Source organism: Palaemon carinicauda, chromosome 1, assembly GCF_036898095.1.
Source record: "Palaemon carinicauda isolate YSFRI2023 chromosome 1, ASM3689809v2, whole genome shotgun sequence".
Classification (NCBI taxonomy): Eukaryota; Metazoa; Arthropoda; class Malacostraca; order Decapoda; family Palaemonidae; genus Palaemon; species Palaemon carinicauda.
The window spans coordinates 274729632-274746285 of record NC_090725.1 but is presented as its reverse complement, the minus strand read 5'-3'; the positions used below and the strand labels follow the sequence as shown (position 1 = coordinate 274746285).

General features: G+C 38.4%; 2 protein-coding genes and 1 long non-coding RNA gene across 10 annotated transcripts in view; 2 read left to right on the top strand and 1 right to left on the bottom strand.

Moving 5' to 3' along the window:
- Nucleotides 1-10291, top strand: part of LOC137656568 (uncharacterized) — a 73710-nt gene extending 63419 nt beyond the window's left edge. For all 3 annotated transcript variants that reach the window (XM_068390743.1, XM_068390752.1, XM_068390746.1), the window contains 3 exons: nt 4193-4431; nt 8993-9128; nt 9864-10291. In XM_068390743.1, coding sequence (XP_068246844.1) covers nt 4193-4431; nt 8993-9128; nt 9864-10151 — 663 coding nt within the window. In that variant the 3' untranslated portion in view covers nt 10152-10291. The remainder of the gene's footprint in view (nt 1-4192; nt 4432-8992; nt 9129-9863) is intronic.
- LOC137656586 (uncharacterized) lies at nt 9864-14254 on the bottom strand. The gene is made up of 2 exons (XR_011046974.1): nt 14156-14254; nt 9864-10122 (listed from the first exon to the last, which is right to left on the bottom strand). It is a non-coding gene; the product is annotated as an uncharacterized lncRNA (long non-coding RNA).
- Nucleotides 14255-15886: 1632 nt separating this feature from the next.
- Nucleotides 15887-16654, top strand: part of LOC137656536 (E3 ubiquitin-protein ligase FANCL-like) — a 102860-nt gene continuing 102092 nt past the window's right edge. For 3 of the 6 annotated variants that reach the window (XM_068390730.1, XM_068390725.1, XM_068390712.1), the window contains exon 1: nt 15894-16025. The gene's annotated coding sequence lies outside the window, so the exon portion shown is untranslated. Of the gene's footprint in view, nt 16026-16654 lie in introns of all 6 variants that reach the window. The other 3 variants (XM_068390737.1, XM_068390715.1, XM_068390719.1) reach the window with 2 other exon arrangements.

Below are 16654 nucleotides of genomic sequence, written 5' to 3'. Positions count from 1 at the left end.
GTCATAGGAAGCTTTAAGACAAAGTAAATTTGCATAGAAGAAAGTCTATAGGTGAAAATCTATTGGTTCCAACCACTTATTTGAATAAGGTATCATCTTTATTACTCCCGAGGGCCAGCTGTGTAGGAGTCAAATTTGACTCATCAGACTGGTAAATCTCCATCTCTTTAATAATAATAATAATAATAATAATAATAATAATAATAATAATAATAATAATAATAATAATGATAATGATAATAATAATGATGATAATGATGATGATGATGCTGATAAAATTACTTTCGAGAAAGATCAATAGTGATAATTTTGTGGTTAATTGATAGAGAAAAGTCAGAATTGGCACTGTTATGTGGATGAATCATCATAAAAGTGAAAATTGGAATTTTCATGATAAAATTAATTTTGGTAACATAGCTAAATTAATTTTGGTAACATACCTGAGTAATTTAGCTAACCCTGAATCCCAAAAACCTGCCCAATTTTTAACCACATTGCCAACCCTGACACCTCCTATTCTGTCCCACTGTTGGCAATGCAGTACTGTCAGCTGAACCGAGTGTTCACTCCTCTCATGTTAGTTGTTTAATACCAAATGTGGGGAAGGATAGGTGGGACTAGCTAAATGATTTAAGTATTATTTGTATTAATTTTATCATGAAAATTCCATATTGATAACCATTACCTAAGGATAATTTATGTAGCCTGATTCTCCACATTGACAAGGATGAGGGATCTGGAAGAAATTTTCCCTTTTTGGAACAGAATAAAAGGATCAAAGAACAAGGGAGAAAATACAGAACTTGAACATGAAGAATTCTCACCTGTTCAACAACAGACCATTACAAAGAAGGCCAAGAGAGAGTTGAAGGTCAGTCTGCTAGGTGTTTGGCAGCAAAACCAATTCAGATGGGGAGGACACACCCAAGTCCAGGCCCTCACCATTGGTAGAGAGGCTTAGTCCCCATGACTGGAGCATCGACCCGACACTTGGAGAAAAGGTGCAGAAAAGGACAAGCACCCCATTGCTATGAGAGACAAAGACCATCCCCTCATTACCTTACCAGGCACCAACCAAAGGAAAAGCAATCTGTAATCGAAGGAGCCTGAACTTTGCTTGGCTCCCTCTCCCTTGCTCAAGAACGATGCTCAGAAACGGGACGCACGACAACTGGCGACTAGACCAGACCCAAACCCTTTCTCACTAGAGAAACTGAGGTGAGCGTAACATGAAGCAACTCAAATAAATTCAGTTTTGTTAGTTGATGAAAAAGGAAGAGCAATATTCCTTTATTAACCCCACAAAAAACTGACCACTACGGAATGTTATCCATGTGACGTGTCTGGCGTCAAGAGCAAATTCGCTGATGTAGCTAACCCTTCCCTTTGGGTAGAGAGAACTAAGATGTCTTGACTTCTCTATTAGCCAACCCATCCCCGGACCCAGCTGGGCCCACAGGGTATCGACAGCACAGGCTTCTGGTCTCAAATCTATCACCTATAGGGGGTATCACACTGCATCCCAAAGGTACCGGCCAAGAACTCAGAGCTACTAAATACTGCCCTACTCTCGAGAACTAATATCAAGAGGAGAGGGGCATAGAGTTGGAGGTGAATCATTCTCTTGGAGCAAGTTCCTGTGCTTGCCTACTGTATTAGTACAGTATTAGGAGACGTTGGGGAGTATCAAGCTACCACACACTACCTTACTCATAAGGAAGCTGTTGCCAAGAGGAAGGGGCACTAGTAGGAGGCAACTAATTTTCATGGAATGAGTGCCTAGTCAGTCTTTTATTCTGGTGTCAGATGACATTGGGGGTTATCACAATGAAGCCCAATGTTTCTGACATCCAGAACAAACTCTACAAATTGTTGCTTGTCTCGTGTAAAGAATGACAATAAGAAGCAAGGGACAAAATGTAGTTGGCAACGCTGTCACCAAGAGGGAGCCGGACATATGTCAAGCACTTAACCTCTATTCAGCACTGAAATCCATAGTAATCTTGAAGAGGACATTAATTTAAATGTAATATAATCTAACCCCTTACCCAACTATGCATTCAAAGCCCCATTAACCCAATGAGTAAGGCATCCTAAACCTAACTCTATGATTGTGTATTTAAAATCCAAGAAAACATACACCGACTGTGGGAGAAGGGGACAACTAAGTTGCCGGTCTGACACCCTGTCCTGCTGACTAAAAGGGCTCCAAGGATCTGAGGTTGCCAAGAACCTGGGACACATCCCTTGAATAAATGGGGGTGAAAACGGAGTTGGACCACCAAGTTGCTGCCTCCAACACTTTGGTGACAGGAACATTCTTTATAAAAGCCAACAACGTAGCAAAGATCCTGATACGGTGGGCTCTTGGCGCCTGGCCTTCATAAGCGCCAATGTTCCCAGATTGGAAATTTAAGTCCTTCATAAAGAAGGATACATCATTCTTAGACAACGGTCTTGAGGAATGATGAGGAGACAAAAATAGATGGTAAGGACAACCTAGAACATAGACAAAGCGATGTAAGTAAATCAAGAAGGCCCTCACTGGACCAAACACCAATTCATCCTCTCAGTTACCAACAAAATCCTACATGGCATACAAAGGGAAGGACCTGGAAAGGGGGTGTGACATAGTCTCCATCTTCAAGATAAACTCCAGAAGGTAAGATAACATCATATCTTGTCCTGCATTTGTGACTTTGCCCCAGAGTGCCTGGAGTTCACCCACAATTGACAGTCAACAAGAGAACAAGGAAGAGCATCTTAACAACAAAGCTCTGGCATCCAACTTCTTTAACAGTTTGTAAGGAGATCTGAGGGCAAGAAGAACCTCGTTAACATTCCATGACAGGATTGACCTCTGGGCTTTAGGGCAAGCAATGGAAAATGATCAAACCAAATCCCTGAGAACATGAGAGGTGAAAATCTCGGAGTCTTACCTTAAACACAACCCATGTCTGATGGAGATGAACCAGAAACTGTAATCTTAGACAAGGCATGTTTAGAAGACGAACATTTTTGTATCTGACACCAACATCAAAGACCGCCCATTTAGTCTGATAAATTCAGAGAGAGGAATCCCGTCTAGCTAGAGCTTACTGATTCGAGACTGTAGAAAAGAAATATTCCTGCCTGGAGAACCTCTGACAGTCTCCAGGCATGAGGCTGAAGTGCTTAGAGCCCTTCATAGAATCAGGGGGATTGGAGATTCTAGGAGGAACTCCAGTAGTTCTAGGAATCTCTCCTTCTAGGGCCAGAAAGGAGCAAAAAGGGACGAAGTCAGATGACATGTTGGCCTCGCCTAGTTGAGGAAGTTTCAGACAGAAGGAAAGGTAGACGTAGGCCTGGAGACCTTTCTCATTCTGCAGAGGAGCACTGGCTTCTGGACTCTGGGGATCCTGAAAAGAAGAGAAAACCACCTGACATTGGAAGTTCAGAGGAGGAATGCTGAACATATTGATCGCTACTGGCCACCAGGCAAAGGGTCTATTCTTAGCCATGAACCTGATTGTCGAGATGACCCAGAATGAACTGGGGGAACCAAAGATGCCCTCATCCTTTCTGCCCAACACATAATTGAGAAGACCTCTCAATTAAGAGACTAACCAAGTTCCCCCTGCTTCTTCCAGTAAGAGATGACCGTCTCGTGTCGAGAAAGACTGCCACTACCGAGTCTGCTGAATGGTCATGGAATGCTAGGAGACCTAGCCAAATGGCCCTCAGTTCCCTCCATTATATAAAACGAGCCTTTTCTACTTCTGACCATTGGTCTGAAACAATCTCTGATCCTGCATGTGCACCACATTTCTGATCCGATGCATCAGACCAAACATGAAATCCAGAAGAAACGAGCGGAGGTCTGACCCTCTTCAAGAGGGTTTCTGTGCAATCACTAAAGGAGGTACTTCCAACATTGAGGGGATAAAGCTACAAGAATCTCTATGGCCACAAAATCCAAAGATTGACAAAGGACTGACGGAAAGGACCCCATTTAAGATGACCATCTGGAATCAAGTGGGTCAGAAAAGCCAGGATCCTAAATAGGAGATTGCTAATATGGTTAAAGATTGTATGGGTTTTTGGGATTCAGGGCTAGTTAAAGTATCCCAAGGTAATGTTTATTAATCTACTTACTGTAGTATTTTTTTTAATATTGTACGGGTTACTAACATATCTCCGTTTTATCCCACAGCTTGCTTGTTCTTGGTGGATTTGGAGGCTGTCTTGCTTCCAGAGTTTTCTCTGTAGTATCCTTATCAGTATTTGCCATCAAGCCTATCTCGTCCTTGGAAATGGTGCAGCCTGGACGTTAAGTGATGCACCAAGGGATACACTGCTGACCGCAAATCGAGAGTGGATTGTTGCACTGGCTGGCTATTCTTCGATCTACCTAATAGGAGCAGCTATAGGGGATTATATATTTAATAAAAGGTATTGTAATGCAAAAAGTGATTATTCAACCAGTATAATAGAATTTAAAAGGCATTTGATTTGAATCTTCTTCTTGTGTAGTTCTTCAAGGATCTGGACAAATTAGCATCTGTGTTCTATCTTCTGCAATATTTTCTCTCTCTCTCTCTCTCTCTCTCTCTCTCTCTCTCTCTCTCTCTCTCTCTCTCTCTCATAGTTTGCAATTCAAATAATCCCCCAGAACGGTGGCTGTACCAATCTTTCTACTGTCACATTGCCTTGACTTCAGCACCTCGAAATAACTCCAAACCTTACTTGACTCACTCTCATAATCCCTTCGCTGTGATGACGTCATACATCAAAAACATACCTGGCGATACAGACAGTGACGTCCGGATACGTAATTATTAATATGACTATTATTAGTATTATTACAATTTAAGGTACAAATAAAAACCATAAGGAGTTCAAATTACTTGTATGTCCTACAAAAGAGTATAGCACATGGGTGTATATCACACACAGTTCACCATTGGGAAATTTTACTCGAAGATTTCCTCCTCTCACTATTATTAGCCCCTCCTCCTCCTTTCTTCAGTCAACTAACAAAGTCTTTGGAATTTTAGTCTTTATTTCTGATTGTGTAAGAGCTCTTTTAGTCTGTGTTTATGTAACCATAGTAAAGTCACACCACACTCTCTAGCCAATGGTGACATTCCCTACCTGAGGCATTAAACACCCCCTGACATCCCCACCTTAGAGATGTAGGGATCCTTGCATCTCACCCCACCAACAACTGAAATACTTGCGATTCTAGTCTTATTCATGATTATGTAAGGTCTATTTTTATTTTAGTTTATATTATATGTTGACAAACGTGCTGAAATCACACATAGTGTTGTTGAATTCTCTGCCTCTGACTCCTACAAGTCCCACCCACAACATAATAAAAACATTTTACCCATAATGCAAGCTGTTAACACACGACGAGATTTGTTTTTTTTTATTACTTTTTCTCATATAATTTTTACAAAATATCATAATCTACAGTACATGTCTTATATATTTCATAATAGTATTGTTCATCGTTTTCACGAGTAAAAGTTAGCCTACTGTCATTATTCCATTTATTGCCATGCTACGCAGTATTCATCATGTTCTTACATGGGCAGTCTCTATTTCCAACCACGCAAATTACCCAAAATAGGAATAATTCAGTTCATAGTGACAATCACACGCAACAAATGAACTGAATTTATATTATGTCTCTCTCTTTCTCTATGGGCCAGAAATATGTTTCTTTTGTCATTAGTTTTTTGTTTATAGTACACCTTATACATTATAGAATACATGTAATTCTTGTGTCAAAGGAAACAAATGGATATTTTAATGACATTTTATAAAGTAAAATCCATTATTACTGACGAGTAGTTTTATATCTTTTGACGGCTATTTATCGTGGAATTATTACGAATTAACATAGTCACTTCAATGAACATAAAAGGGATTTTGACAAAGGAAAATTCTATTTTTGGGTGAGATAGCCATGTCGTCTTGATGGAAGTGCCTCTAGGCAGCTTTCTACTTGGGATATTTCCTGCCAGTGATATACCAAAGAATTTTACCTTTAGAGGCATCACAGGGTTCTTACCCCTGGAGCAAATACCCGAAAGATATCATGTATGTAACAGGGATGTGATTAAAACAACCACAGCTATCCTTCCCTGAATGGAGTTAACCTTATCTCAAAAGATATAGGATAGGATTATATATGTAGGAGAGCTGTTACAACTCCAATCACAGTGTGTTACTGTAAACATGTTTGCTGTTTTGCCATTCCAGCAGCAGCCATCCTGAGAAACATGGCCTCACACTGAGAATTGGGAGGGGATGAAAAGTAATGGGCGAGTCCATCAGGATGACATGGCTATCTCACCCAAAAATAGATTTTTCCTATGTCAAAATCCCATTTTTGTGCTTAAGCCATGTTATCCTGATGGAAGTTTACCAGAAAATTAAAAATTCTCAGTTGTGGCAACTTAATTCTAACCACATACATACTCTTTAGTGTCAACCTCACTAATTATAGAAGATTTAAAATTATTTCATGATTAGTGTATCGGATGATGGTGTGTTTTTCACTTCCAAATACAGTACTGTATAGCTATTTGGGGCAACAGTCTAACTCTATGAGTGGACTATGAAAGTTTTAGTAAACTGTAATGAAATCAAACAGTTATCATCACAGAAAAATTGTGAAGAAAGCACCTTTGTAAAAACACACACTGACTTAGCAATAGTCCTGTAAAAAGGAGGGTTAAAAAATAGAGGTACACTACGTTTTATTTAAGAATAGTAGGTCCATATAAAGGCAATGCAAAAAGAGGTACAATCTTTTATTATATCCTAAAGCATATATAAATGTAACAAAATTGGTGCAACAATATTTAGATTTTTGTGCTTATAAGAAGAGATCTTTACCCCAGTAAAATTAATTCTGGAGTGGCTCTCGTTTCGTGAAAATTTTGTGTTACGAGTCACATTTTACATGTAAATTGCCTAATTCGTTCCAAACCCTGCAAAAAAATAAAAAAATGCATTAAATTTTATAATAAGGCTGCAATATAACCACAATGATTCTGTACACCCAAATACATTTGAAGCGTTCAATATACCTGAACTAACTGTAAATACCTGTAAATTAAGTATAGTTATTAGAACACAATGCAATAATAAATGGTATATAATACAATACTTACTGTAAAATACAGTACATATACAAAATATACAGTACCATATGTACTGTGCTATTATAGTTACCCTTACTGCAGATAGATTCATTTTCTATTGAGTAAACAACATGTTTTCTTCAGTTTTGTTAGTGGGTGACTTTTATTCTCAGTCTGGCTGGCAAATCTCTTTTCATATGAAACATTTTTCGTAATGCGAGTCAGGAAATATTCACATCTCGTTTCGCAGAGGGAAAATTTTGTAAGCAGATTCTTTTATGAGGAGAGGTATGACTGTAGTAACATCATTCCACATGATGAAAATAAGATCACCTTTTGAGACAAAAAACAGATGCATTGCACAAAAAAAGCGACATTCTCCACCAAAAAAGGGTAAGGTACTCAACTTAACCAATATAGAAGCAGAAGCATCCATAAGTCCAGAATCACACAAAAACTTGTAAAATAAGCAGAAAACTCCCAAAGCAAGATGGTGCTGCAAGAAGGAATGGCGAACCAGCGAACATGTTTACAGTAACACACTGAGATCGTTGTTGTAACGGCTCTCCCAAATATCCAATTCTATCCCATATCCTTTGAGACAAGGTTAACTCTATTCCGGGAAGGATAGCCGTGGTTATTTTAAACACGTCCCTGTTACATACACGATATCTTTCGGGATATTCGCTCCAGGGTTAGTAACCCTGTGATACCTCTAAAGGTAAAATTCTTTGGTATATCACTGGCAGGAAATATCCCAAATAGAAAGCTGCCTAGAGGAACTTCCATCAGGACGATATGGCTTGAACCCAAATTCTTTTTTTTTTTTAAACAAAATCACAGTGCTTTATCATTATTTTAGAGAAAATTACATTGAATAAATTTCTCAAAAATTATTCTATAGTAACTTGATAATGAATGGAAAAAATATTTTGGTTGTTTAAAGGGAAATATATTGGAAAATAAAGCAACTTTTTGACAAATTTATTCTATAATCAGCTGTAAAACAAATAAGCATGGAAATGTATGGTATTATAGAGTAAGTGAACACGTATATTTGATGGTGACAAATCTCGCACATAGCTTGAGTAGTGTATCCACTGCCTCGTAGTGAATGGGTTTAATACCTTCAATCAAACTTGATATCTTTACTTGTGTCCTTTTTATCCCACTGTGTGGTCACCCCTTCAAATGTCAAAAGTCTGCAGATAGACTCTGGCACAAAGGCTAATAGTATAATAACTGATTTTATTATGGTTTTTAAGTTTTCATTCTTAACATTCTTCTTCATGTTAGTACTGTCCTACAACATTCTTAATTGTGTAATTTGTTTTAATTGGAATACATTACGTTTTCATTTGCACTTAGCTGGTCATATTATCAAAGTGTAAGAGTAATACATCTCCCCACAAAGTGGTTAAAATCTGTCATATGATTTTGATTCCCAATTTTTCAAAGACTATGTAGCCTTCATAAATGCTTTTTATTTATAACATTTTACTTTATAGAGTTCTCCTAATATCTTCAAAGGCTACAACATTCATAATGTTGCCAAGTTCATATTCTTTCTCTCATTTCATTTAGCAGATTCTGCTGTACTAAGACCTAATTTCATTCAAACAATCATCTTTCTCATTATCACCTAGTTCCTTCCTCTTTATTTTCCATAGATCCTTGTGTCATCTTCCAAGCCAGTTAAATTTGGTTAGAAATTTTCAACTCTCCCTCTACAATGGTTAGAGTACTGTATGTAATTTAGAAAATCTGCTTTTTCCCAAAATACTAATTCAGAGTCAAAATGTTAAATCTACTACATGGAAATTAAACTGTTATATTCTTCTACTTTTTTCCAGTAACTTTGGTCATGGAAGAAAATCATCTTCATTAGTTGCCATAACTCTTACAGCAGTGGGAATTCTGGTTATGCTTCATTATTTTGTTGACCTTCCATCACGACGATTGGGTAATCCTACTTTCATCTATTTTTGTGTGAGTATCTTTTATAACTTTTGTCTTAGCACATTTAAGAATACTTGAATTTGATTTGGATCTAGAATTCTATTATTGCAATGTAGGGCAAAATTATTCTAAAATAGACTACCATGTGTCTATTCTAGATAGATGTGGTTACAGAAGTCTACCAATTGTTGTTCTTGGTGTAACGGGAATAGTTTACAGTATTGATACAAAACTTTGTAATGGCTATATCTGAATTTAGCCAATTTCACAGGCAGTGTAATAAAGATTTATCCCTGAGATTTTGAAATGTGAGATGCAAACTTTTATATTGGTTTAGCCTTTGCCAATGGGATGAGTATAGGACATAACACTGTCTTTCTTGGTTTATTTGCTATATTCTAAAATAGATTCACAATTTATCAACTGACTATTTTTACTTGTTACTGAGGGATTGTTTTTGTATATTAATGGTTCTAACATCAATAATTGAATATTGTTAGCAGGAAATGCAACAGCATTTACTAAAACTACATAAAGTGAAAGTTTGCCTTTTATTCAGCTAATATTTTGTTCATACTGAATATAAGAACTTCATTAAAATATGCCATGATCTCTGAATTGTTAATGGAAGTTTTTGATATACAATTCTTATATACATTGTCGGATGATAACTAAGGCTGAGAGGGAAGTAGTTTACGTATTGTAACATTGTAACATTTTAGATAATAGATGTACAGTAGAAGTCTTATTTATGTGCACTTCCAGGTCTGCTTTTTGCTGATAGTTCTAATCCATTATGCGCTAATCGAAGAGGTTTTCAGCAGAGTCTTCCCTGGGTTCTGCTTTGTGCCAATCACATTTCAGGCTATAAACCAGCAGCCACTTTTGATCTTTCTTCTTGCCAATTTGATGACCGGGTTGATCAACAAGTCAGTCAACACGCTGGATATTACGTATCCTTACGACCTACTGATAATCAATGGCTATACAATGGGGCTTGTCTCAGTGATGCTTTATCTTCATTCTGGCAACACCAAAGAAAAAAAACTTTAAGTTAACTAAGTGACCAGGATGAATTTTGTATTGTATGTACTGTATATGTTTGTACATAAAATGCATTGATATATTATTTTTAAATTTTTATGTATGGGATGACAATGATTAATTGTGATTTGAATAAATATTGAAATTTTGTTTATATTTTGATCCCTTCCTGTTACTGATATTTATTATTATTATTATTATTGTTGTTGTTGTTATTGTTATTATTACTAGCTAAGCTACAACCCCAGTTGAAAAGCAAGATATTACACACCCAAGGGCTCCAACAGAGAAATATAGCCTAGTAAGAAAAGGAAATTAAAGAAACAGAAACACGGGTCCCTCTGTGTACCCTCAAGCAAGAGAATTATATTGTACTGTATTTCTAATGAGACAACTGAGTTTAGTTTGAAGAAGTTAAGTATCTGTGTAGGAAAAGGGTCATGATATAATGTTTATGTAGCTGCCTATTGTGCCTTGCCTTAACTTCTACTAATAACCAGTTTAGTAAGAAATTTATAATTCATCAACACAAAAGTAATAAATCACTGTCTTACTACAGTTGATAGCATAACACTACTATATGCAATTGGCAAAATAACCAAGAATATAAAAAAATAAGATCTTGTTTTTATCTAGGTGAGGAGACATCCCCTTTATGAGAATAATAACTCCCTTTTTGTACTCCGTACTCCATCTAAAAATTTATTTTGTCTGAGATGCCACAAAGTTTCAGACATCTTATATAAAAAGGACAGAGCTTACTTGTCTTAGGCCATCTTCAATGCCCTGTAGGGGCAATTGTAATGGTAGTGCAAATTGTATGGCATCACTTGAGGGTCTTAGCAGTATTACTTCATTCTCTAACTGTGCTTAGTTTTTATACTTGTACTCTACCTCTGCTCTCACTTCGTTTCTTTTCTTTCTGTCCAGCCACTTTACAAAAACCATAAACTCATTCAATGTGTCAGTTTATATCGCTAATATAATCCATGCAGAAATAAACATATACCATACATCCATTGCATCAAATACCCTTTAGAGGAGCCCCACTAAAAGAGATGCCACAGTCTTCCAGGTTTTAGGCAACTTATTAGTGGGGATATTGCAACCTGCTGAGAAGTGTCCAATTACTCTGTAGGTTAGGGTTCAAAGGCTGCTGATGATTGGCAGAGGCAAGGGACATGGCAATGCTCAGAGACTTACCATATTTGCATATAGTCAGTGTGCAAGACACCTCTCCATCAAGCTAGGACCAGGGAGAACCAGACAATGACTGCTGATAAGTTAACAGGTAGACCTATAGATTCCCAAACCCCACATGTATAGTTCATAAGGATGGCGAGGTTGCAACACTACGAAAAACCATTGAGCTTCAGTAGGTCTCCAACACCTATCAAATAGATTTCTCAGGCAGGGAATTTTTTAACAGGCCAACACAACCCCTCTTCTGTCAGAAATTCCCATGTCTATATTAGTCTTTCCCCATTGTAGAATATATTATGCTTACATTTTATGTAGTCGCTGGATTTAATGCTGAATATGCTTTGTCTGCGATTTAATTTTGTCTCCATGACTGATTGTGTCTACTTTGGGATTAACCTTGTTTCCTTTATCTTAATAAACTTGGAAAGTATCTGTCATCATACACATTTCAAAGTGGAAATGCAGCCTTGCTGAATTCACTATTAAAATACAGTACTGTACTTAACGGATTTTGAGCGAAGCGAAAAATCCATTTTTGGGTGAGATGGCCATGTCGTCCTGATGGAAGGTTCCTTCAGTAGCTTCCTTTGGGTATATATGACTACAGTAGATATTCCCAGAGAATTAAACTAAAGGTTTCACAGAATTCTAACTTCTGGCGCGAGTACCCTAAAGGTTTCCCTCTAGGATATCGTATATCAACAGGGGACGCATGCATTAACACGCCACATGGCTATCTGCACCCCACATAGCGTTTACGCTTCGAGGGGGAAAGGTGGCAAGATAACTGAGGAGCCGCTCCAAAGTTACCCTCCTTCGTTACTGTTACGGTACTTGCAACGTAAACAAACAGCGGCCATAGCTGTCCGCCATACTGTGTGACGTCACGTCCGTCCTCATTCCTATGCCTGTAGCTTTCTACAACAGTTGGTTTTTCCCAGTGATCGCATTTTATCTTTTGCATCCTTAGCCATGTTGCAACCTTGCAACCTTCAGCCTCGCCTTCTGGAAAGTTGAGTACCAGGTTCTTGTATTGTTTAAATAAGCTCTGGCTGTAAAGTAACGATTTTTACCCTTAAATCTTGTGTTTTGTGGCAGAGCTGTGCCTTGCCCGGAGGCGCCATTTACGACGCTGCTGTTTGCCTTGCATGTTTTATTTAGTTAGCCAGAACAGCCCTCTCGGTCTTATAACTAATTAATATCATTAGTTATTTAGTCTTCATTGCTAGGAATTAGTTATATTATGCCGATGGTATTCTTCGGCGTTCTTAGCCGACCCCATGCTAGCCTACTAGCCTAACCTAGGCTGCAGCCTAGTGTTCATGTTTACTTCTGCATGATATAATAAGTATTCCTAGTGTTAATGTTAATGAAGATATAGGAATTTTTAAACATATACAAGATTCAGTGTTGCATATGTACTTTCGCCTTCTAGGGACCATACAAGGGACCGTGCCTGGTCCATCCATGTCACTCCCCTAACCCAACGTTGGGGCCCTTGTATGCTTCCTTACCTCCCCTGTTACCTTCGGGTAACCTCCCTCTGGGTAGCTTTGCTATATCTTAGCCCCCTTACCCGGAATAGTTTTCGGGTAGGTTAGGCTAGATCGTTCTTCCCTCTTCCCTACCATAGTATATGGGGGGACCTCGGACAGAACCCCAGAGTACCTATCGTTCATCCCAGTCCACCTTTAGGGAACGCCTTTCCCTTAGGGTATCGACTGAGACTGAAGGTGGAAGGACTCTGCACTTCCCCTTAGGCTGCACTTGGTTGGGACACGTCCCTTCCTCCCTGTAGCCTAGCGATATGTCTTCCCAGCCCTCCCTAATCTAGGAGAAGACTCTCCTGGTTTAGGTTAGGCCTTGGGGGATTCTGTTTTATTATAGTTTAGGACAGTACACCAGTGCTGTGCCTACTCTGAGCTAACCTCCCCTAGGGTTGGAGAGCGTTTCTCTCCTGCCTGGGTAGTCTAGCTCCTAACAGATTCCCCCCCCACCCCTTGGGAGCTTTAGGGTTGTGTCCCCTTCTGCTCCCTCAAAGACCCCTAACCCCCTCCCCACTCTATCCCTTTGTGTTGGCTTGCCTTCACACCCCTGTCCGCTGTCCTACAACTCTTCCCCTGGGGAGAGTTGTAGGTTAGGCTGCGCTCTTCTGTTTGGTTGGCCGCTCTGCTACACTTCCCCCTCATAGTGGAACTATGGGGTAGTGCTGGCGGAAGATCCCCCTCTTTTGTGTCCTCTGATCCTCCCTTGGATTACCACAGGCATCCAGCCGTCTGCCGGCTCCCTGCCGCCGGATGATAGGCATATCCCCTCCTTTCATGAGAGCACTCCTTCCGGAGGGAAGCTGGTAGGGTATCGGGCATTACCCTTCCCTACTCCCTCCTTACCTTTCTCTCTCCTATCATGGTGCCGGTCCACTTCCGCCTCCGCCTGCCGGCGCTAGCCGCCGACACCCCAGGTGACCTTCCTACTTCATAGGATGTTCCTATCTGAGGATTACCTAGAGGGAAACCTTTAGGGTACTCGCGCCTGAAGTTAGAATTCTGTGAAACCTTTAGTTTAATTCTCTGGGAATATCTACTGTAGTCATATATACCCAAAGGAAGCTACTGAAGGAACCTTCCATCAGGACAACATGGCTTGAGCCCAAAAATTTCACATAGCTCTCAAGTCCACCAGTGTAATCATGATACTAGAATGTTTCATTGATTCATTATTACAAAATTGTTAAAAAACCATTGATTACTAAATGAACTCCAAGATCACTAAGTTTGTAGCATCTCCCTGTGCCCAGCAAATTTACTTACTATATTTCACGTTCCCTGACAGTAACAATTTCTTTAACCACATGTTGCTGTCATTTTCTTCTCTGTGTAAAGAACAATTCCTTTAATACAAGTTTAAAAACATGACTGCTGTCTTACCAAAGTACCTTTCAACAATACATTAATAATCTTCTGTTTTGCAAAGATCCTTCTATAGCAGAGCAAATTCATTTTTTTTTTTTCATTTACTGTACTTCTTTCTCACAGTCTTGTTTTTCAGTACATCATGATATTTTTATTTTGCTCCTCATTTCAGTTACTGATGTTCCATTAAGGCTATTAAGCAATATCCAACAGTTCTTGACTTGCATTATGCAACATGTCATTTGTCTGATCTTTGTTAGACATTTCCTTAATTAAATTTTTTACTTTTGTTTTTCAAGGAAATTACAACATGATTTAGTCCTCAGAAATGAAGAGATTAGAAAATATTGCGGAAACAGTTTGAAATGAGGAATCTGTATAAAAGAATTGTAGTCTATATAGAAAACTTTCATTAAGAAATAAAACTATTCTTTATTGTAATTCTGACCCTTCTCAGAGATGAAATCATAAATTCATTCGATTATTTTTGCAAGGACAAGAGTTTCTGCATCTTGGGTACAGAACAAAGAAGTGGAGCAATAGACATGATAAAAAGTTTAGGGTAGTTGGAATGGAAATGGATTGTCGAGGATAAGCTGTTAACAAATATATATTGTACACGTGCACCAGCACTAGTGAACATCCAAACCACTTATCTACCACTAACCCAACCTAAGATGCTTTGTCCTTACTCATTTTGGGTCAACCCTTCCTGCATAAACTTAGTGCACCATGATCTTGCTTGTTCATTAAGGTAAAGTACCTTAGATCAATGCATAGATAAAATTATCACAATGGGTATGTTACATATGAAGAAAATAAGATAAGATAAATAAAGAAAGGAACAAGAAACATATAAGAAAAGATGTAAAGACAAATCAGAGCTCTACAAAAAAGTTGGAAGCATCACTCAAAGAAAAATAATAATTCTTAAAGAAAGAAAAAAGATAAGAAATGAAATGTAAGAATAATTATATTTGGGAGAAATCTCTTTAAGAGACATCACAACAGAATTACATATTTATGAATGAAAAAAAATATGACAATATATTCCCAAATGGTTAAGACCATCTTACACAGTCCGTTGTAAAAACTAATAAAATGATTTTTTTTTCAGCATCCTTTTATCCCCTGTCTCTGCCCACTTGTTAACTATCCACTTTACCTTCATTCTCATTGTCTACCTTCTTTAACTTTAATTTTACAGGAGAAAAATACTCCTTAGTGAGTTACTGTTCTGCCAGCAGTGCACAGCAGGTAGTTGACCCTTGTTGAGCCACCCTTTGTAGCCTTTTATTTCCTATTAATTCCACCTTGCCAACAAAACTTATCTTATAATTGAACTTTGAATGTCCTCCCAGCCTAAATTGCTGGGTCTTCAGGCCCAAATTTACAAATCCACTACTCTATATCACTATTCTATCTAATCATTGTGGGGAGATTGGAACATCTATGAACAATAGATTCTCCACTGTAGTAGATAAAAAATATTTTTGTAACACTATAAAGAGATTATGGATATTTCAATAATAGTTAATGGACAAATAGAAATTCTATACGAATTATCATATTATAAAGTAAACTAAAAAAATTAATTACACAAAATTAAGGGGCCGTGACAACTATGGCTCCTCCGTAGTACTACTACTGACTCTGAGTTCGCACTTGAAGTTGACCTGGTTCCTGGTTTTAAATTAAAAATGTACGAAAGAGGACACAAGGAAGAGAACAAGAGAATGTGACACAAGGCAAGTGGAAGAGTGAAAAGGTAAGTCTAATTCTGTATAAAAACTGGAAAAGTGAAATCAAGGAGGAGGAAGTATATGACTACACATTTTCGTCAATTTTATTATTCAGAGCAAGGGTAGTTTGTAGCGCTACGGCCAAGCGTCATACTTTGCTTATTATCGCTCCGACTGTTATCTCGTATAGAATAAAAACGTTTGGAAATGGTCTACGGATCTTAAATATGTTGTGTAAGGGGGGGGGGTCCTGGGGACACCTTTTTTAGCACAGGTTAGGTGGGGTTTTTTAAGTTAGCTTCTCCCATCGTACTCATAGGTAAGTAGGTAAGGTAACTGTTGTGTAAGGGGGGGGGGTTCCGGGGGGAGAAGCCCCCCTGGGTAAGGATACAGCTTTTAGCATAGGTTAGGTGGGGTTTTTAAGTTAGCTTCTCCCGCCAAAATCGTATTTAGAACGACGGCCACAGTTCAGAATATTCCCGTTTTCTACGGGATCTGGCCGTCACCCTACAAAGGCTCCCAGAGCAAGGACAAGCACATTGGGCTTTGATATAAAAAACAGACACCAAGATGGAAATATAAACTGTGTTTTCTGTGATGTAGAAGAAAATGCTAACCACTTCATGTTATATTGTCCGCAGTTTAGTGATATAAG